The sequence below is a fragment of the Crotalus tigris genome, unplaced genomic scaffold (genome assembly GCF_016545835.1).
Source record: "Crotalus tigris isolate CLP2741 ecotype Arizona unplaced genomic scaffold, ASM1654583v1 scf7180000018420.1175843, whole genome shotgun sequence".
Classification (NCBI taxonomy): Eukaryota; Metazoa; Chordata; class Lepidosauria; order Squamata; family Viperidae; genus Crotalus; species Crotalus tigris.
This window is the reverse complement of record NW_024096994.1, coordinates 1,140,232-1,164,012: the sequence shown is the minus strand read 5'-3', so window position 1 is coordinate 1,164,012 and position 23,781 is coordinate 1,140,232. Positions and strand designations below refer to the sequence as shown.

General features: G+C 36.2%; 1 protein-coding gene across 4 annotated transcripts in view; it reads right to left on the bottom strand.

Moving 5' to 3' along the window:
• Positions 1 to 23,781, bottom strand: part of LTBP1 (latent transforming growth factor beta binding protein 1) — a 196,184-nt gene that overhangs the window by 8,019 nt on the left and 164,384 nt on the right. For all 4 annotated transcript variants that reach the window (XM_039352347.1, XM_039352349.1, XM_039352350.1 and 1 more), the window contains 4 exons: positions 20,023 to 20,109; positions 13,065 to 13,193; positions 11,781 to 11,921; positions 10,141 to 10,311 (listed from right to left, as the gene is read on the bottom strand). In XM_039352347.1, the coding sequence (XP_039208281.1) occupies positions 10,141 to 10,311; positions 11,781 to 11,921; positions 13,065 to 13,193; positions 20,023 to 20,109 (528 nt within the window). The remainder of the gene's footprint in view (positions 1 to 10,140; positions 10,312 to 11,780; positions 11,922 to 13,064; positions 13,194 to 20,022; positions 20,110 to 23,781) is intronic.

The window sequence follows — 23,781 nt, the reverse complement described above, 5'->3', positions numbered from 1 at the left end:
AAAGGCTGCTGGAATTGGGTATGTCTAGTTTAATGAAGACGAGGGGGGACATGATAGCTGTGTTCCAATATCTCAGGGGCTGCCACAAAGAAGAGGGAGTCAAGCTATTTTCCAAGGTGCCTGAAGGCAGGACAAGAAGCAATGGGTGGAAACTAATCAAGGAGAGAAGCAATCTAGAACTAAGGAGAAACTTCCTGACAGTTAGAACAATTAACCAGTGGAACAATCTGCCTCCAGAAGCGGTGAATGTTCCAACACTGGAAGTTTGTAAGAAGAGACTGAACAGCCATTTGTCTGAAATGGTATAGGGTTTCCTGCCTGAGCAGGGGGTTGGACTAGATGACCTCCAAGGTCCTTGCCAACTTTATTATTATTATACTACATTACATATGAAACAATCCAGTATATTAGAAACGTGGTCCACTAGGAAAGAAAAAGATCTTGATGGATGTTTCCATGTACCATTTAAAAAAAACCTGCGTGATTATCCAGCCAAATATTTTATCAATACAATACAGTTTTGCATGGAATACTTTACCAAGGGAATTACATACATTTAAAAAGAACCTTCAGCGCAGAAGAACAGCCAGTATAAAGGAAAACTGGAATGAAAACATCTGAATGAAAGCCAAGAACAAGCTCATTTTGTAATTTTGGGATCAAAAGCAGAGAAATACATTGGTACTTTCCTAATCATGCATGATTTTCAGTAAAACAACTTTTGCTCCAAATACTTTTCTGTTTGCACAACTGGCTTTTGTGTTTCTCAAGGCTGGACATTTATAATGATTGATTTTGCTGTTTTTGTCTCTTACCAACTTAAAGAACATAACTTGCAGCAATATAAGCAATGAACTATTCCAATAAAATAAACTGAGGATAAATATTTCCACAATAACTGAAGTGGGTATAGCTTTTTGCAGCTTTCCCTTCTACATGGACTAGCCTAAATGATCTAACCTGGATGATGAAGAAACTGATTTGAAAGTATTATGAAACAGGAGATGTTGGGGGGGGGGATCTGATGTAAAAGTATCAGAAGAAAAATGAAAAATGTAAGCGATTTTTTTATTTCACCCCTTTTCTCTACGCAAATCCCAGAATATATTTTGCAAGAATTCCTGTAATTTAGAATTTATTTGGAAGAAATGCCAACTATTTTATTTTAAAAAAAAAATTCAAAATGAAAGCATTTTCCCATGAAAGGATTCTTTACAATTAATTCCAAACATTTATTCCAAAATTATTTGGACCCTTAATTTCTTTGCACTTTCAAAAATCAGAGTTTTAATCATATTTTTGCTCTTTAGTCCCATTTTTTAAAAAGTCTTTAAACATATTTAAAACATCTTTCACTAAGGTTTAAAGGAAATTACAGTTAATGTTACTATGGTAGTACTGAATCTGCAGGTAGTCCTCAGTCTTCAACTTAGGACCATTCTTTTAACAACAGTGTGAAGCTATGACAGAGGTGAAAGAAGTAACCCATGCTCAAAATTATGACCATAGCACCATCATTCCAGTCATGTGATCATAATTCGGGCACTTGGCAACTGGCTCACATATATAACAGTTGCAGCAGTGTCTTCTGGTCACATGATCACATGACCTTTCCAGCTAGCTTCTGAGAAGCAAAGTTAATGGAGGAAGCCAGATTTGCCACGTGATTCACTTAAGAATAGTATGATTCACTTAACAACCATGGTGATTTGCTTAATGACTGTGATAAAAATAGCCGTAAAATTTGGTCTGGCTATGTGATGACTTGCTTAACAACAACATTATTTAGTGACAGAAATTCTAGTCCTAACGGTGGCTGTAAGTCAAGGACTGCTGATGTAGACTAATGATCTGATTTGGCAGTTTTCTGTAATTATGTGTTGAATTTGTATTGTTTATCTGTTTCCTGCAGGATCTCTTAAGCTGTTGCCTGACTTTCTTCTCAACAATCTTCCATCCTTGCAAGCTGAATGAAAATTGTCCCAAACTTTTGGGTCCAGTGATGGTTTATGCATGGGGTATACCGCCATCTATTTTAAGGCTAGAGGGACGACTCCTTCCTTAGACAAGCTGATGTTACTATATGGAGCCAATCACATATCACTTTCTGAGCAGTTCCAGTAGGGACATGCAACTTATCTTCAGGAATTTAGGGACCTTGCCATTTCATCAGAAGTCACAGGCTCTAACTTCTTCAGGTAACCCCAGAAGACCATGCCCCAGGCACCTCAATTGAACATGTCCATTTAGAGCTCAATCTGAGTGTATGAGAGTGATTTAATTCACCAGATAGGTAGAATATTCTTCTCAGCACCCCTGAAGATGGTTCTCAACATTCTACATGATCAATGGACAGCCATGGACAAATATAAGGGTAGAGAAAGAGTTATTATTTTTTCTGAACCAAATCTATTTTATTTATCTGTTGTGAGAGAATATTATTTTCTAACAAACCTAATCAAAGACAATAGAAGAATACCCACAATTCATACAATATGAATAGTAAAATCATCTGGATTTTCTTAATTTTTGCTGTCTCACGTTGCTTCAGTTGCTTAAGTATGAAATGCAATAAGCGCATGATCCTAAGTACGGTTACTGGAAATAACTGGAAATAAATTTATTCAAAGAACAAGGTAATTTCATTTGGCAATAAATTAAAAGTTGTAATACAGCATTTGAAAAAAGAATCCAAATGCTTATTCAATTGATTAACGTAGTGTGGGTGATACCACCAAACCCTGTCAGTGTAAAAATAACTTCAAGCATCTTTGATTTTTCTCTCTGAAGTGTCACCTGCTTCTTTCTTATTTTACTTAGTGACAAATGAATTCAGGGAAGGTACAAAAAATGTCAAAACTTCATTGTACTTGGTGTTATAATATAAACTATCCTGGGCTACTGTTTTTTTTTAAACAGACATTGTAATGATTATTAAAAGAACAGTGTGAAATTGCACTAATATTTATTGAGCCATTTTTACCAATATGCTGCAGCAAATGTGACTATTTACATTTTAGAAATAGCATATTTTGATTGCTAAATGCACTAGATTTATGCTACCAAAATAGGTGTTGTCACTGAAAATAAATCTTTAAACTCTAGCTATAAATCTTTTGTATTTTTCGCAACCTGGTAATCTTATGCAACGAAAAGCACAATTTACATTTTTAAACATTATTTATTTTCCTCCAACAATTGCAATGTAACTGTCTTAACAAAGGAGCCAAGTAATTCTTCAACAGCATTTCCACAGCCAACAGTTTAATTGCAAATGTAATATGGCATAATAAAGCATTTGCTGAGCCAGTTGCATCTATCATTCTGATCAAAGATTTTGGATCCCAAGTATTTATTTATTCAGCTGTGCTTATGTGGAATTGCATCATCTAGAACAAAAAACTATTAAAGATTTTTCTTTTTCATTGAAACAAGCAGAGACGCTACTTAAGGGATGGAATATGTTCTTTTGTGTGATTATTTTTCAGAAGCATCTATTATTTTGGCCAGTCAGACTGTCACTATATTCAACTAGAAAGGCTTGTTTATTAGGTATCTCTGCCAAGATTTTAGCAGGTAAGGGCACCCGGCCGACTTTGGAAACTAAGTAAAGCTGGCCCTGGTTAATAAGTGGTTGCCATGACTGGGGCAGGGTCTTTGACCAGCTTTAATTGGTGTGCCAGCTGTTGCCCTTCCTTCCCCTTTATCATTTTGTATTAGCTATTGCAATTAACTTTACGTCCTACGTGGCAATGTAATAAGAATTTTCTAGAATTTCTTAGACTCAATTATAGCTAGTTAATTAAGATGGACTCTGTAATGCTTTTTCCCAGATGTCTCCCAACTTTGAATGAATTGCCTTTTAGATATAATTTGTCAACTCATTCGCCCCCAGCTTTCCCACAATCTCTTGCAAAAACTGACCCAATCAATAGGTCAAGACAGAAGGAATCTGTTAAAAATCCTACTCCAAATGAGATCAGCAACTGAAAATAAAAGAATGCATTGCTTCTTGGTTTATGCTGTAAAACATAATTCTTCCCCGAGATTAATCTGACACTCTCCTTGACAATTTTCCAGACTGTCTTGAAGGCTGAACAGTTTTGTAGAGTTTTTAAGGAGAATAATGATGAGTTTAGTCAGGCTGGGCTGATTTTTCTTAATATTTGCATTATTTTGTAAGCTGTGGTGAGTTTTTGAAAGTCAGTATATATAATATAAATAAATGAATACATTTATCAGAAATTCTTCTATCTATGTATCTATTATCTTTATAAAATGGCACAACCTGAGCTACTATGGAGAGTATGTATGATGTTTCCCAAGCAGTGTGTATGATGTTACCTGACTAAGAATGCAGTAAGAAATAAAATTATGAATAATTTATTGCCTTTAACAATATTCCAAATCAAGTGCCTTGGTAGCCACCTCAGTTTGTGTAATAATATGGTCAAGTCTGCTCAGAAGATAATTTCACATCTATGATATTAGCAGACATTACTTTATTATGTTCTGCCCCTAATACAGGAATCTCCCCAGCCTAGCAGCTCTCCCTTGGGAACAATTAGATAAGGTTCCAAGGAATTGGGGAGGGCTGGTTCTGGCCCTTTTACAGTTACGTAGTGACTCTAGACTAGTTCTACCCTTCATCCTTCCTCCGTACCAGGCTAGATGTTTCCCAACATCAATGTTCATAAGAAAAATCTTGTTTTTTTTTCACATCTAACCTTCATACACTATTTAAATGAACATATCTTTTCTTCTTAATGTGAAAAACAAACATCTTCCTGTGGCCTTTCTATAGATATTTGTTTGCTTCTCAAATAAATATATTTTAACATATATTAACCAGCTTAATAATAGTTGATAATGTTTACATATATTAACTCTGAAGCATTAATCTCTGTTCGGATAATTCTTGGATTTCTAACCGAAAAGTTTCCTGGAAACATATAAATGACAAGTGATTTATTTGTAGATTATTTTACAAATGGAAAATTCCACTGATTCACTTAACCGAGGCAGGGTAACAAGCAAAATACATTTCCAAATCACAATCTGATTTGTAATGTGCCACGGGTTTGCATGTTACTGGTATCATCTTATTCTGGCATGACTTCTTTTAAGCTTCCTGTTTAGCAGCATTCCATACTAAAACACTGATGCAATAAAATTCCATTTAAAATGCTGTATCCTGGCCTGCCAAATAAATTCAAGTCTATAAACTCTAATTTAGAGGCAAAAGGCTAACTGGGGAGAGCTGATGTAAGTGTAAAAGAAAGTTACAGGCAATGATAAATCTCACACAAATGAGCATTATTTAATATTAAAATAATTATTTAAGCATTGTTTAGCTTAAAAATGATTAGTAAAAATAATTTACTAATTACAATATTTTAAGCTTTAATTCAAAGCATAGTCTGAAACACTGTGAGAGTTAAGTAAAAATGAACACAAAGGTTTAATGACAACTCTAAAAATAGAAGAAATGTTAATACTTTTTAAAATTATATATGCTGTTCAAAGGCCCTGTTTTCTTTTATATGCAGAATTTGTATTTCTAAATATGAGAAAGTCAGACTGGAAAACAGATAATGCTATTCTGTAATAATACTAATGTCATGGTTCCGACATGTTTTGGGTAATTTCAGAAATATATTGCTTAAAATGGAATACCATCTTTATAACCTGCTTTCCTGTTACCATAACCATATGTTTAAAGTAACATGGCAAAGTGAGATTCTAGTAGTAAACCAAATCTAATCAATATACTGTATAAATCTAAAATTCAATTAGAGAGTAATAGTAGTTTCTCTAGACAGGAACTGAGCATATGATCTAGTGATTCAGAATTTTTAAAATTATTTTTTGAGCCAAAATTACTACTTGAAATATTTGAACTTAAAAATTGGGTACTTTATTCTTTCAGACACCATTCATCATTATTTGTCTTGGGGAAAGAATATATTCCAATTCTTGAATACTGTTTACTAAGCTATCCCTTTACTGCAATATTAGTTATAGAGGGAAAAGTAACTAACAAAAAAAAGTCAAGTAATAAAGGATCAAATTGCTTTGTATTAACTTGTGGTTCATCATTTAGAGTCTGATAAACTTCTTCTCTCCAAATTTAAATTAAAAATTAAAAGTAAGAGGCAATATCTTTCCATTTATGCTATAATCAAGCCTACTTCTTCTTAATGCAAGCCACCAAACCTTGTTAAATAAGAAGCACAAAAACTGGAGTATTACTAAGGTGACCAACCGTCCTCCTTTAGGGAGGACAGTCCTCCTTTTGTGAGTTCTCTCCTCCCTCAAAAAGTGTCCTCCTACATGTCCTCCTTTTTGATATTTGAAGACTAATCTGCAGGGCTTTTTTTTTTCCTCATAGAACGCTCAGAACGGCGTTCCGGCACCTTTTTTTGATGGTTTTTTTTCAACTTTTGCATGAGCTGTGCTACTCCCCCTATTGGCTTTCGACAGCCAATAGGAATTGCTGCTGAGCGCACCAAAACACCTAGCTGGCAAACTTTGCACATGTAAATTGTCTGCAGCGAAGGCAAATTGGCAGGAACTTTGCACCCCTCCCTGCTACCCAACTACACCATCTCATAGTTAGTCCCGAAGATACCTGGAGGAGACTGGAGTGGCAACGCCATGGTAACTTTCTCTTGATCTTCGGCCCTGCTAGAGCAATAATGGCTGCAGGTGCAAGAGGCAGGGGTGATGGGGCTGCTGCGGGCAGGGGTGTGAGGGGTGGCCGTGGCCGGCTTCCCTCCATGCTATGGAGGCACGGGGCCCTCTCTACACGGTGGGGCAGCAGTGCTGGTGGGGTGGCTGCAGGCGGGAGCATAGCATGTAAGCATAATTGCAATATAAAATGTTATTGTTACAAATGTTTTTTATTATGCATTTATCATATTATAGTGTATTCTGTATTATTGTTGCAATGAATAAAATGTTTCTTTTATTTACGATATTTTTTTCTTCAATTTATTTGTGTCCTCCTTTTCATTGTAAAAAAGTTGGTCACCTTAGTATTACATGGCTGTAGAACACACTGCAAGGTCTAAGTGATACAATATGTCCTTGCCAGGAGTGACAGATTTGTGGATTACACTTTCCATTGTGACGAGATAAAAGCCACAAGTTCCTTCTATAGAAAGACCAAAATCTCAGGCAGTGTTTTTCAAACTTGAAAACTTTAAGAGGTGTGGACTTCAGCTCCCAGAATTTACCAGATAGCAAAAAGTTTGTTAGAGAAGAAATCTGTATTATCTTTAATGCTTTTTATCTCATTTGTACATCAATCAGCCACAAAGAGAAGGCAGTATAAGAAATCCTATTTCATAATGAGAGAAATCAAGCTAAAAAATCAAAACTGGTGATACCTGTATAAACTACAGTCACATCAAAGCAGTCATTACAGTTCATAAATTCTACGAACCTATTCAGAAACAAACCCATCTTCGCTTTATTTTAAATAAAGCTGTATTTTTCTTTAAAGCTACATTCTGGAAACAACTTCTAAATCAACTTCCCTAGATGAGTTTGATTACATTTCCCATCTAATATCTGAAGAGAACTACTGTAGAGAATACTTGGCCAACAGAAAATGCAAAACTCATAAAAAAATCAATAAATTCTTCTCATCAGAAAACATTTAAGGAAAACAATTTCTGGCAAACTTCCAGCAAACCCCAGTTTTAAACTGTTCAGAAGCCAATTGTGCACAATATTTAGTTTCCAATTTTTTCCTCCAGTGTGTCTGTGATTTCCCTCCCCTCTGAACCTTTCTGGCATAGCACTCTGGAAATTAAAATACAGTTTGTTGAATTGGGTGGAGAAAAAAAAAAACACTGGAGAGAATATTAGAGGAAACACCCTCCCACCCATCTCAGGTTACTGAAACAGTGGATATATATATATATATATATATATATATATATATATATATATATATATATATATATATATATATATATATATAAAACACATTGTAGGTCACTGTTTTGTAAAGCATACAATGTATAAATCAGCCTCTGCCATGAAGAAAAACAGCTACCATTCCTATTACTACTTGAAAGTGTTAGTCTCCATTCTCAACTTTTATTTAAGGAGCCAGAAAACTGATTTTCCAATCAGAAGAACTAAGGAAAAAAAAATCCATACAAATTTGATATTGGAATTAGAAAATGAAAGATACATTTGTGAAACATATTCAGCTGAACATAAGCCTAAGATTCATTTATATTATCAAAGATAAATCATTTCCATTAGTCAGAGCTTAGTATTTGGTATACTATCTTTTTAAAATACATCAAAATAATATTCTACAAGAATTAGGTGGCATCATTGTTTTGAATCTAAATTTAGGGATATGGATTCAGAGACATACATATTTTCTTTATCCAGAAGCACAGTCATTGCACTGCTATCCTCTGTAGGTTCACAAGTCATTTGCTGATTGAATGCAACCTATACCATAATTAAGTTGGTTGGAACTACATAACAAATCCATTAATGAGATATTACAGTATTGTTTACTAAAGTCCTATATATTTCAGTGGAATTAAAGCATATTAGAATCTAAACTTAAATATTTAGGACTGCCTAAATAAAGCTTTAAAAATATCAATACATTCACTCATCATATTACTGAGATACATTAAGTAATAAGTATATATTATTAGCTATAGTATATTGTTTAATATCCCCCATCTGCAATTTTGGCAACTACTACATCTTCAAGTAAATTCACCTGCCTTCCTATTACCATGTTTCCCTGAAAATAAGACCTGGTCTTATATTTTTTTTTGCTCCAAAAGAGGCAGGTCTTATTTTTGGATAATGTCTTATTTTTCCCCAACACCTGCCTCGTCTTGTGTCACCCCTGTCCAGCAGGAGCCCATGTGGCCACTGATCCACTTGTGCGGCCGCTTGCGGCAGGATGCATGGCCTGCTGTGCTGCTGCCACAAGGCAAGGCAGGTGTGGGAGGAGGTGGAACTGCCCAAGGGCTCCATAGGAGTTCAAACACTTTTTGCCCAGAGGGAGACTGGAAACTTTGTCTGCTTGCAAATGGGGTGCTTAGAAATCGAGTGATTCGCTCAGTCTTCAAGCACCCTTTGCAAGCAGACGAAACTTCCAGTCTCTGTCATTTCTCCATCCAGGCAAAAAGTGTTTGTGCACCTATGGGGTGCTTAGAAACATAGGCGCCCAATCACTTTTCGCCTAGGAGACTGGAAGCTTCATCTGCTTGCGATGGGGCACTTGGAAACTGAGCAATTTTCTCCATTTCCAGTGACCCTGTTTGCAAGAAGATGAAGCTTCCAGTCTCCCTCTGGGCAAAAGTACGTGGAGCATCTGGATCGCCTGCCTCCCCGCTCCACTTTTGTCTCCATGGTCAGATTTACCTGCACCACACCAAAGGGCCGGCAGGCTGAGGCTGCTGCCGGACACCATTGGCCTCTGCATGATCGCCACTGCTTGTGCTGGCTACGCCCAACTCCCTGAGCTTATTTTGGGGGTAGGGCTTATATTAGCCCACCCAAAAAAATCAGACTTATTTTCGGAGTGGGTCTTATTTTTGGGGAAACACAGTAATATTATATTATGGATACCTGGATTTTATTCTTGCCATAATTAAAGCTCAAGATTAGCTTATAAAATCAGCAATTTCCCTTCATTGTTTCAAATGTACTCTGATGTACTAACACTGATAGCTAAATTCAAAAACTGCAGCACTGATTTTGAATTACAGAATTTCTCAGTGCTAACTGCTTTACAATATTAAATATTTTTCAAATCACAATTGAAATAAATTATATTACAGCAAGATGGTCCGTGGATGTTACCGGGATACCCGTTTCTAACAGTCCAAACCAATATGGATAATTTCAGAGATAAGAGGAATTTCAACAAGGAACTATGTCTTTACTGTAGAGGAATAGTGAAGAAATGGTTGAGCATATAAATTTAGATCTATTTCAATTAGACGATAGCAATCCGGTGCCTTTTAAAATGATGAAATCAGCATCATTTCAGCAATGAAAATGTTTTGTTTTTGCGCTAAGTAAAGTTTCTGAATTGATATTACTAAAAATATTAAATATTTCTCAACCTATGAATATGTGTCCTACCTGAGTTTTTCATGGGGCACAGGGCACACTGCATGCCCCATGCATCGCCGTATAAACAACAGCATTCAGTATAAGTAGTCTGCTTCCCAACAAGAGGTTGACTGCAAACAAAATCTTCATTCAGATGTTGCCAGCAAAGATCCTGATAGACATCACTTTCTTCAGTTTGCTCTGAAACAAAACCCCAAAAGTATTTGTTTATTATGACATCCCTATCTGTAAAAAATAATGCAATTCAAGATGTGTGGGAATTACACTGCAAAGATGTTTATTTTCTGCCAAATCAAATGAGATAAATTTTTGAGTACAAATATTTTTTTAAATTAACAAATAAGGCAGTTGGAATTATTATATCCATTTTATTGAATCAATACTCAGGGCTCTCTAGAACAATCTCTGGTATTGGACAATTCTTTTTAAGGGCTATTATTATTATTATTATTATTATTATCATCATCATCATCATCATCATCATCATCAAAAATTGATTAGTGTGGGAAAAAGTAATCACTTTCTTACATTGCCCAACAGCATGGACAGAATTTGCAATTTTGGATTCTTATACTGTTTTTGGATTTTATTGAAAATCTCAAGATTTTCACAATTCTCAAACTACCCAGCTGATGATACCTAGTCTAGTAACAAAATGTCTGTGGAAAACAGCCAAACTCAAGAGAGCATCAAGCCCCTGAGCTATTTATATCTTCTGCGGTATGTGTTTACTTTTATGTGTGGATCAACCATACTCTGGGTCAGAACTTTGAATGTATTATTCTGGTCATGTCAGAGTTCAGCCAAATTAGAATTTGGAACATTTTGGTTGTTCTGTGTGGACTTCAACTCCTGGAATTTTCCAGCCAGCATTCTGGGAACTGAAGTCCATATAAACTTAAATTTGCTGAGTTTGAGAAATACCAGTCTAAATAAATTCTGGAGGAGTCTGGTGGAATAAATAGGATGTGATGTCTTCTTCTGTACAGCTTGGGTGTCAGACCACACCCTAATTTTCTCAGCACATTCTTTTGCCCAGAAGGCCTGTTTCTCACCTCTTCCCTAAATCTTTCCAGTGCTTTATTTCTCTTTATCCTTCCTGAGTCACCACCACCCTTAAATGTTGAGAGGCACAACCTAAGCAGCCCACTTGCTCAACATTTCTTTCCATTACCTCTATTTAGCCACTACTGTGCACCACTGCTGCTGTGTTTGGTGTTTCCCCTCTGTACCCCACTCCAGAACACCTGAACTGCCTGAAACTCACATATTCTGTATCTGGGCCTGGCTGTAACACATATGTTTCGGGGTAGTACCTGTATAGAAAACACATTTTTGCTGGGGACAAACCATGTGAATTTGGCTTTTCTGTATACTGAATGTTTTCTGTTGCAATGAATGTTTTGCACATCCACGGTAATTATCTTTGCAGAAAATTAGTTTTCCTATGTTTTGCAGATCTCTGCAAACCCAGGCTCTGTAAATAAAATGAGATATCTAGCAAAAGGACTTAGCAATTATAAATTAAAAGTCTTTGGTAAAGAAGCACATTGAATACCATAATGATAATGATAATTCTACAATATTCTTTTTGATTCATATATTTTGGCCTTCAACCTGAACACAGCAATACATAAAATAATGCACACCACTAGATTCGGCTGGTCTGATGCACTGCTTTCCTGTAGAATCCAGAACCATTGGGGGTGTGCAGAAACAACTGTAGGAGCCTTCAGTATTGATGCACTGGCCATCAATACAGCTGCTGATATCCTGACATTCATCTGTATCTGTTCAAATGCAAATGAAAAGTATTTCAAAGGAAATCTCTTCCTGCAAAATAGCTTGAACAGAACATCTGCAGTGATCAACTTCTGGTCTGTATTTTTCATTAGCAGATATTTAAAATCAAGATAATCATACTGAACATATTTGCAAAGAGGAGAACTGTTAAACAGACGTGTCTTCCTGAAATACCCAAATAAAATGTGGTTCTTGTGGATTTATGACTGACAAAACCAGTCAGTTTTTGCCTGAATATTCATGAAGATCAGGTTAATTTTATCCAGTAGTACTAATAGTCTTGTTATTCTAGAGAGGGAACATACATATAATTTATTAAAAATATACTTAAAGCAATACTGTGTAATAAGATCTCAGTAAAAACTTTACCACAGCAAGATGAAATTGAATATGATTGAGACTATTGTATATATCCTACCACAGAAATAATCATGTATTTTATTTCTTTGTAATGTTATCTCCATGTATTTCTTCCTCTGATTGTCTTAAGAGACCAAAGAATCTAGCAAAATTTCTGCGGCCACAACATTCTTTCTGGCAATTGCAATCAAGCAAATGGATGCTAGCCATTGTTTTATATTTCTCCAAATAAAAATTAGTCGCGGAATTTCGAAGGAACATTTGAGGAATACAGGTAGTCCTTGACTTACGACCATACTTGAGTCCAAAATTTATGTTGCTGAGTGACAAATTTGTTAAGTGAGTTTTGCCCCCTTGTACGACCTTCTTTGCCACATTTGTTAAGTGAATCACCGCAGATGTTAAATTAGTAACACCGCTGTTATGTGAATCTTGCTTTCCCCATTGACTTTGCTTGTCAGACGCTCACAAAAGGTGATCACATGATCCCAGAATGCTGCAACAGTCCTAAATAAGAGCCATCTGAATTTTGACCATATGACTGTGGAGAAGCTGCAACAGTCCTATGTGTGAAAAATGGTCATAAGTCACTTTTTTCAGTTCTGTTGTAACTTTGAATGGTCACTAAATGAACTGTTGTAAGTCGAGGACTACCTGTACAAGCAATCAGGTTCCATGTATCAACTACTTATGTAAGCGGTCAAGAATTAGATCTTGATCTTGCTGTCTTTCCCCAGTGAGAGGAATAGGATGCTAGCCTGAATACTTACCAAAGCACTGAAGTTTTATAGGATCATAATATGTACCCTGTTTGCAGTAACATTCATAACCTGGCTGCGTGTTTAAACAGAAGCCATTTTTACATATTTCTTGGCCAAAGAGCTGGCATTCATCAGCATCTGAAAAGGAAACATTGACATTCTAAAACGTCATTTGTTTAATCATATAGGTGGAGTATGAATTTTCAGATCAAATTTTTAGGAGAGATATTGTTATTCCTTATATATATAAACGATAAATAGGAGAGCAATGTTGAATAGTACCCGCTATGATGGACCCCAAAAAGTATATATTTCTATAAAATTATTCTAGAAGAGTTGCATTTTCTTCAGGTCAATTTATTTATTTATTTATTTATTTTATTTTTTAAAAAATTCTATACCGTCAATTTTACCTAAGTGGCTCTGGGCAGTTTACAACAATGTCATAAAACAATATAAACACATGAGTAAAAGCATAAATGAAAAGCAGAATTGAGAACAAGTTAAAACTTACAAGTAAAAAGCAATGAACTGCAAACCATTTTTGTTTATTTCTTTTTTAAAAAAATGTTATTTTCACAAAGAATCAACTGCAGAACTTTGTCATGGGAAGTTGCATGATTAAAATGTTAAACAATCAAGAGACCATCTTTTTAGACCAACAGCCTCATCTGGAATGTTGGTAACTTATTCTTGCTCTTTATTTAGTATAGAAATAATATGTGCCAAACAATTCATTCAATTGAGCATGTTCTGTTTTTACACTGGCAATTCCATTACATGTAGCAATCCTGTTATGTGCATATTGCCTTAAGCATAAGTTTTGCAAATGCCAGCTAACATTAATGTTTGGAGGGCAGTTCGATCTAGTGCTTTACCTTATTTCCAGCTCCAAAATCACTTTCATGTACTCTGCTAACACTGCCTTATAAAGATATATCCCAATTTTGTGTGCATGATATAATAATAATAATAATAATAATAATAATAATAATAATAATAATAATAGACAAAAAAGTCTGGATAGTGGATATGGCAGTGCCTGGAGATAGCAGAATAGAAGAGAAAGAACTGGAGAAGATAACAAAATACAAAGACCTACAAATAGAAATAGAAAGACTGTGGCAAAAGCAAGCAAGGGTAGTACCAATAGTAATAGGCTCCTTGGGTGCAATCCCAAAACAACTGGAGCACCACTTGAACACCATTGGCATTGACAAATTCGCTATTAGTCAATTGCAAAAGGCGGCCTTACTAGGAACTGCTTCCATCCTGCGACGATACCTGTAATACCATCAAACATCCACATCTGCCTATCCCAGGTCCTGGGTAAGGACTCGATAGGTAGACAAAATGCCAAATCCAGTCTGAACATCTGGCTGACTGTGCGATGATCCTCCATAATAATAATAATAATAATTCAAACAGAGAAGCACCTGCAACATAACACCCCAGACTTAACAACTGTCGATAAGAAAGACAAAAAAGTCTGGATAGTGGACGTGGCAGTGCCTGGAGACAGCAGAATAGACGAAAAAGAACTGGAGAAGATAACAAAATACAAAGACCTACAAATAGAAATAGAAAGACTGTGGCAAAAGCAAGCAAGGGTAGTACCAATAGTAATAGGCTCCTTGGGTGCAATCCCAAAACAACTGGAGCACCACTTGAACACCATTGGCATTGACAAATTTGCTATTAGTCAATTGCAAAAGGTGGCCTTACTAGGAACTGCTTCCATCCTGCGACGATATCTGTAAAACCATCAAACATCCACATCTGCCTATCCCAGGTCCTGGGTAAGGACTCGATTGGTAGACAAAATGCCAAATCCAATCTGAACATCTGGCTGACTGTGCGATGATCGATGATAATGATAATAACAACCCCCAGTGAGGCACTACCTTGACATGGTTGTGGGGCTTGTGTACTCTGAGGAAGATGAAAGCTATACCAGAGGTTCAACCATACTGGACAGGTCTCATCAGAGGAGTCAGACAAAGAGTGTCTCTCCCATAAAAAATATGGTGAGACGTAAATTTCAGAATGCCATACCGGCTCGGATGTCACCCGGGTTAACAAAGTCCGCGCTAGATATTGGAGTTCCTGGATATCTGGTGAAAAATGGGTTACAGGACTCAGGACTGTTGGCTGAGCAACCAGGGCCAGCAACTGCAGAACTACTGGAAGAAAAGGTGTCTACCCGTGCAGATACACAGTGATTGAAAACAAAGAAATAATGATCTGTTACTACAGATCAAGTCCAACAAGAAGAGGATATCTAAAACGAATGCACCAGTTCTGGAAAGAACAACATCCAGAATCAGAAATAACAGAACAGAGACTAGCAGATCAACGCCGATTTATAACACGAAATAAAGTATTCACAGAAACAGAATTGGACGAACTGCAAAGGTTTACCCAGGGCAAAGAAATCAAAGCCTTACCAGAAGTAATTCAGAATGTAGAGGCAAACCAGGGGGAGTTGGCAGTGAAGGAATCCAGCAGAGATATACAACTGTTCTCATTTGGAAACCAGGCACCACTTCCTCAGGAAGAACAAAACCCTCTAACTAAAGAAATAAAAGAATTGAAACAAAGAATAACTGAGCATCTAGAACAGCACAAAAACAACAGAATAAGGCTGCCTGCATTGAAGCTTGTTCCAAAGAAACAGCTAGCACAAGCATTAAAAGATGCAAATACTGCAATATCAAGTATAAGCACCAATTCACTGCAAGAAACAAACCAACTAATGTACAGCACAGCTGCAGTTATAACTGAATACCTGGGATGCAAAATCAACAAAGAAGAAAAACAAACAAACAGTGCACCACAAAAATGGAAGGTTAGACTAGAAAATAAGATCAGCAAGTTAAGATCACATGCAAGCAAGCTAGAACAGATGAAAGAAAAGAAGCTGAAGAACAAGAAGACCAAAGAATACCTAATCAAGAAATACCACTTAGAAACAAGGAAGATCAAGGAAGCACTGGAAATAATAAAGCAACAAATAACAGCTATAGCCAGGAAAATCAGTAGATATGAAGCTCGAATTGCAAACTATAGGCAGAACCTCCAATTTCAATCCAATCAGAAACGTTTCTACCAATCCATCAATGGAGAAACTGCAAGAATCAGTCAGTACCTGACAAGGAAGAAACAGTGCAGTTCTGGAAGCAGATATGGGATAACCCAAAGAAATACAACCAGGATGCGGCTTGGTTAAAAGAGGTGGATGCAAATAAAACAGAAGTTGAAATGAAAGAACTAGTAATAACAACAAAAATGGTAGAAAAAAGAGCAAAGAAAATCAAAAATTGGTCAGCACCAGGTGAAGATGAACTGCATGGGTTTTGGTTGAAACATCTAACTGTTATACACCCACTCATTGCCAAGCAGTTCAACAATATACTACAAGGAGGAGAAATTGAAAAGTGGCTAAGAACTGGGAAAACCTACCTAATAATGAAAAACCCAGCAAAAGGGGCAACACCAGGCAACTACAGGCCAATTACCTGCTTACCAACAACTTTCAAATTACTAACTGGTGTGGTAGCTGATGCAGTACAACAGCATCTAGTTGAAAACAATCTCTTCCCACCTGAGCAGAAAGGAAACTGCCCCAATAGCAAAGGAACAAAAGATCAACTCCTAATAGACAAAATGATCTTGGAAAACTGCAAGAAAAGGAAGACCAACCTGAATGAGGCATGGATTGACTACAAAAAGGCATTTGACACTCTGCCACATGACTGGATAATTAAGTGCCTAGAAATAACAGGAGTCAGTAGAAACATCAGAAAATTTGTGCAAAGATTGGTGGCATAATAGAAGACTCAGTTGCAGATCAATGGTGAGGTTAATATCAAGAGAGGAATATTTCAAGGAGATTCATTGTCACCATTACTATTTGTTATTGCACTGTTTCCTCTGTCAACAATACTGAATAACTCAGGACATGGCTATCAAATATCCAAAACATCTACCAGGCTATCCCATCTCCCTTACATGGATGATCTGAAGCTGTATGGAAAAACATCATCTGAAATAGAATCGCTGCTCAACACTGTCCGTATATATAGCCAAGATATTGTAATGGAGTTTGGCTTGGACAAATGTGCCACACTTACTATCAAACAAGGAAAAGTAGTGAAAACTGAAGGAATCAAGATGCCCCACGAAAATAACATTAAGAGTCTGGATGAGGAAGAGTACTACAAATACTTGGGTATCCTTCAAGCTGACAATATCAAGCACACTGAAGTCAAGAAAAAGATTAGAGGTGAATACATCAAGAGAGTGAAGAAGATCTTAAAGTCCAAACTCAATGGAGGAAATACCATAAAGGCAATCAACACCTGGGCAATCCCAGTCATTAGGTACACAGCTGGAATAGTGGACTGGACTCAAGCAGAACTAAAAGCAATGGATAGGCAGACCAGAAAAATAATGACAATGAATCATGCCCTTCATCCACGCAGTGACATTGATAGACTTTATCTACCAAGGCAAATAGGTGGGCGTGGAATGCTACAAGTACATCAGATGGTTGAAGAAGAAAAAATGGCTTTGGAAGAATATCTGAAGAACAATGATGAAGATGCACTGAAATTAGTATATCAGGAAGGCTTACTGACTACTGGAGAGACCAAACTGGCCTACAAGAAAGACCAAATGAAGAACAGAATAGAGGCATGGGAAGACAAAGCACTACATGGCCAATACATTAAAAAAATAGCTGGGAAAGCAGATAATAACAAGACCTGGCAATGGCTAAGAGCAGGAAAATTGAAGAAAGAGACCGAGGGACTAATTCTGGCTGCACAAGACCAAGCCTTAAGGACAAATGCATATAAAGTCAAAATTGAGAAGACAGCAACAGATAGTAAGTGCCGCCTATGCAAAGAAGCTGAAGAAACAGTGGACCACCTGGTAAGCTGTTGCAAGAAGATTGCACAGACTGACTACAAGCAGCGGCATGACAAAGTAGCAACAATGGTGCATTGGAAGATCTGCAAAAATATCATTTGCCTGTAAGCAAAAACTGGTGGGATCATAAAATAGAGAAAGTCATAGAAAATGATAAAATTAAACTGCTCTTGGACTTCAGAATTCAAACAGACAAGCACCTGCAACATAACACCCCAGACTTAACAATTGTCGATAAGAAAGACAAAAAAGTCTGGATAGTGGATGTGGCAGTGCCTGGAGACAGCAGAATAGAAGAGAAAGAACTGGAGAAGATAACAAAATACAACGACCTACAAATAGAAATAGAAAGACTGTGGCAAAAGCAAGCAAGGGTAGTACCAATAGTAATAGGCTCCTTGGGTGCAATCCCAAAACAACTGGAGCACCACTTGAACACCATTGGCATTGACAAATTTGCTATTAGTCAATTGCAAAAGGCGGCCTTACTAGGAACTGCTTCCATCCTGTGACGATATCTGTAATACCACCAAACATCCACATCTGCCTTTCCCAGGTCCTGGGTAAGGATTCAATAGGTAGACAAAATGCCAAATCCAGTCTGAACATCTGGCTGACTGTGCGATGATCCATAATAATAATAATAATAATAATAATAATAATAATAAAGTTGGAAAGGACCTTGGAGGTCTTATAGTCCAACCCCCTGCTCAGGCAGGAAACCCTATACTATTTCAGACAAATGGCTGTCCAGTTTCTTCTTAAAAACCTCCAGTATTGGAGCATTCACCGCTTCTGGTGGCAGGTTGTTCCACTGATTAATTGTTCTAACTGTCAGGAAATTTCTTCTTAGTTCTATGTTGCTTCTCTCTTTGATTAGTTTCCATCCATTGCGTCTTGTCCATCTATTTGCTTCTGTGTTGCATCTGATATAAAATCCTCTGAGAATTAATGATTTTTTGTGGGTTTGTTTTGGAAATTATAGTACTGGTATGTTCTTCCACACAGCTATGGCAATAATTATCACTAAATAGAATTCTAAAGGTATCTATTCTGTTGTTTGGGAGGTTTTGATGTTAAGTGATAGCCAGGATTTTTTACATGCTTGTGAAAAATAGTATTCGTAAAGCCTTCCATATACATCTGTTTTCACCATATTGAAACAGCCAGGAAAAAAGGAATATTTATGTTTTTCACAATCTTTTATATTTCTTATATAGCTTAAGTATATAACATTTTAAAATTTAGAAAAGTCTCAATGTTTATCCTATTTGTTGAATTATTTCTGAAACATCAATTTGCTATTTGAACAAGGCAAAATAAAATTGGGTCCAATTACTCAGATATAAAATAGTTGTTTTGAACAGGATGATGTCCATTCATATCCTGGTAACAGTAGCATATTAAGAAAACAATGCTTTCTATATGCTGGATACTCTAAAGATAAAATACTAGCATACTTCTCCAGAAAGAAATAATTGGCTATTCTAATATTTTTAAAGCACTTTTCCAGAAATTGAGCAGTACAGTAAAAAAGAAATTCTGGATGAAAACTAGACACCCACATAATAAAGCAAAGTTTTTAAAAGATCAGATATCTGAAGAATGGAATGTCTAGAATTGCTGGAAGAGCATTATATGTTTGTAAAGGAAAATGAGCAGATCTAAGGAAGAGAACCAATTATGTTCCTATAAAAAAAGGAAATTCAAGGGAAAACCAAAACAAAACCAGCAATGATATTTCTTAGTTGACCTGGTTAAATAGTCCAACGGATACAACTTTACATTTTGAAATACTGTCTCACATACATCATAGAAATTTTAAAATATTTTCAGCAGTACCAAACCAACACATCATTTATCATCTAACCGCATTGACACTTTGGGGGAATTAAGGCATTAGCGAGTTTAAAAAAAAAAAAAAGTTAAAAACTAATTCAAATAAGCAGCAGTTGAAGGAAAACAATAATGACTAACAAATATTAAAACCATGGCATTAATTTGAGTCTATATTCAAGTCAATATCAAGGCTGACCTTTGTAAGTATGTGCAACATCTCCATAATGTGGTTCTTCAGATGGTATGAACCCTTTCCCTTCAGGACACAGCTCAATAAATTCAGCTAGCCGGAAGATAAAAATCAAGAATCCATTTAGAACTATATTTGTGCCTTACATTCTGAAATCAGTAGCAACATTTCTATAACAAGTATGTGTTAATGTATTTGTAAATACCACATTTCAGATTTTAGATTTCTAATGGTACATATATATGGATACTTGAAATAATGGGAACTCAGCTTTTTTCCTTTTAGTATCTATGGCTTGTAAGATTTAAAGGCATGGTTTGCCATAGATGCACACAACTTAAGATTCTATGACCATGATTGATTTTCAAGATGCAAATTTGGAATCTTTATATTAATTTGCATACTACACGTGTAGCTTTATTTTAGCTTGTTATCTGAATTGTAATCAATCTAAGTTTAAATTTGGTTGCAGGGCTCAGCTTCTTCTCTTTAGCAGTTTTCTGCTACCCAATTATTTATTAATTTATATAGCTGCCCATCTCACTTGCATGTAGAGAATTAAAACAAAAACTAAACAATCAATATAATGTATCCATTAAAATGAATTAGAAACAATTAAAAACCATAATAACAAAAGGACGGGGAAGAATGCAATTAAACCTATGCTAGCCATTTAAGAGGCTCCAGACTCCAGGTCCAATGGCAAAATCAAATTTTGAGGGCCTTCCGGAAGGCCAACAGAGTTGGGGCAAACTTCATCTTGGGGAAATGATAGTACAAAGGGCTGGTGCCATGGCAGAAAAGCTCTTCTCTTCGGTCTCGCAAAATAAAGCTCCTTGGCTGATGGACTGAAGGGATCTGATGGGAGAGGTGGATCTAATTAGGATGAGGTGGACCCTTAAATAAGGTAGCCACATGCCATGTAGGCTTTAAAGGTCTTTTGTTGTTGTTAATTGCGAAGTCGTGTTCGACCCATCGTGACCCCATGGACAACGTTCCTCCAGGTCTTCCTGTCCTCTACCATCTTCTGGAGTCCATTTAAGTTCACACCTACTGCTTCAGTGACTCCATCCAGCCATCTCATTCTCTGTCGTCCCTTTCTTCTATTGCCCTAAATCTTTCCCAGCATTAGGCTCTTCTCCAGTGAGTCCTTCCTTCTCATTAGGTGGCCAAAGTATTTGAGTTTCAACTTCAGGATCTGGCCTTCTAAAGAGCAGTCGGGGTTGATCTCTTCTAGGACTGACCGGTTTGAACGCCTTGCAGTCCAAGGGACTCGCAGGAATCTTCTCCAGCACCATAGTTCAAAGGCTTCAATTCTTTGGCGCTCAGCCTTTCTTATGGTCCAACTTTCACAGCCATACATTGCAACTGGGAAAACCATGTCCTGGACTATACGCACTTTTGTTGGCAGGGTGATGTCTCTGCTTTTTAGTATGCTGTCTAGATTTGCCATAGCTTTCCTCCCCAGGAGCAAGCGTCTTTTAATTTCTTGGCTGCAGTCCCCATCTGAGGTGATCTTTGAGCCCAGAAAAATAAAAAATAAAAGTAAAAAGGTCTTTACTAGCACCTTAAATTGGTCCTGGAAGCAAATTGGTAACTAATGTGTCATTGCTGGGGCACACATAACTGAAGCATAACAGATATTCTTTTTTAATAAAAGTTTTATTAATTCTTTAAAAATTACAGTCTTTAGTGCTTAGTAAACAACATGTTGTCTGGGTTCAAATATTTAACGTTAATTTTTTCAATATAAATCTTTTCAATACTACACAATCCAGTATTTTTTCCCTGATCCTCCTTTCTTCTCCATATTTTTTTCCATTTTCCCTTCATTACACCATTACAATTTTTGGTACTGTTAATGTATACAAAGTTAGATATAAGTATCTTCATCATATTTTATTAATATCATACAAATAACAATAATATCAATTCATAAGTCCATAATGTCAATTCATTAATCAATATCTTGTTTTTTGTACTCTTGTTCAAGTTTGATTTCCCATCAGTATTTGAAATATCTTTTATCAGTTATGATTTCCTCAGTATTAATTACATTTATATAGCTGAAAGTTTTATTCAAATCAATCCTCCTCTTATCTTCATATTTCCCATATCAATAAAAAGGGGAAAATGCTATCTTAATTCTAAACCATATCTTTCATTGTAAAAGTCTAATTATATCTAAAAGGCTTCCATTCTTTTAATCTTATTCAAAAAGGTATTTAAACATATAATGCCCCCTCTAGAAGGTCAAGTCTTCTGTTTTTTAAATCTGATTCTCGCTTTCTTTCTTTGCCAAGTCGCTTTCCAAGCCAGGGCAATTAGATCAACCAAGCATTTTCTTTCTATTTTTGTGAAAATTGCTTGGCATGAGGAAAACAATTTGAGTAGTGTATTTTTGGGGGGGAATTCCACCCATTTATATTCTTTAAACAACTCCCAGTTCCTTTCTTCCCCCCATTTCTCTTTTCATTTCCTGTCTCTCAAGTTGTGACATTTCCCTTAACAGCTCTATATTCCCTTTTTAAAAATCTTTTTCTTTATATCAGATATATTTTGCAGACCTAAGGGGTAAAAGGTCTTTTGCATTTTCATTGTTATAGCTAAGTCTTGCAGTTCTTTTATCTCTTCCATCTCTAAATCCATTTCCTCTGTTTTGTCTTCTGATTTCTGGATTATTTGTTCATATTTTGTGGTCATTATCTGGGAGCTTTCTAGTTGTAGATTAAATTTGCTCATTTATCTTGTCTAAATTGTTTTTAGTCTCATTATGATTTCTTTTTATATCCTCTTTGGATTCAACAATTGTTTGGTAGACTAGTTGTAACATAGAATATATTTCTTTCTGGAAGGTGTTTGTTTTTTCTTAAGATATCATTCCTGGAGATTGGTTTTCTGGTCTTTATATGTATCCTTTATAATCCAATATATTCCAAAGTATAGATTCAGTTCTGATGGCAATATTTTATAGTAATCCCTTGTCTCATGTATCCCAAAAATTGTCAATCAGGCAAGGTTGTAATCCACAATATTCTAAATGTTCAAAATGTTCAACCTCTTTGAAAACAGCTCAAAACTTTCCCAGCCAGGCGTAGTCCAAGGTTAAATTTTTCTTTCTCTCCCACTAGCTCTTGAAGTTAAAAGTCCAAGCTCAGTAGATATTTTTAATCCAAGAAGGTCAGGATGATAAGTATGCCAAAATATTTTCCTTTACTGTCAGCTGTTCTCCCAGAGTCGGAATCACCAAGCAGAGCAAACTATAGTGCTATACACAAATCCACCACTAGATGTCATTCAAAGTCCATTTTCCACTCTTAAAACAAAGGATTGATTTCTTATATTTCACCTCAATGTTTTTTTCTTTTTTCAAAGAGAAAATCTTAACACTTATCTCAGTTCTCAAATTTATCAAAACTGTAGCTTTATGTTACTTCCACATCAATGTTGTATGTTTCTGTCTCCCATAAAATTAAAACGCCACTTCCGTTTACATTCAGAGGTTTTTTACTTCTTGGGAGCCTTTCCCAGGAAATTCAGTTGTAAAATAGTAAAGAAAGGATCAATATTCTCACCCAGTTCCAGACATGCTGTTTACAATGTATTAAGTAATGGTTTTTTCCTCTTCGGTTGTCACCAGCTAATGGCTGGCCATAGGAATGTAGCCGGTCTTTCCCCTGCTGGTTTAGATGGATTTCCTTGGATTGAATAGGAAGACCACCATCTCTCTGTGATCAACAAGATCCTCTTCATCGTCTCTTCGGG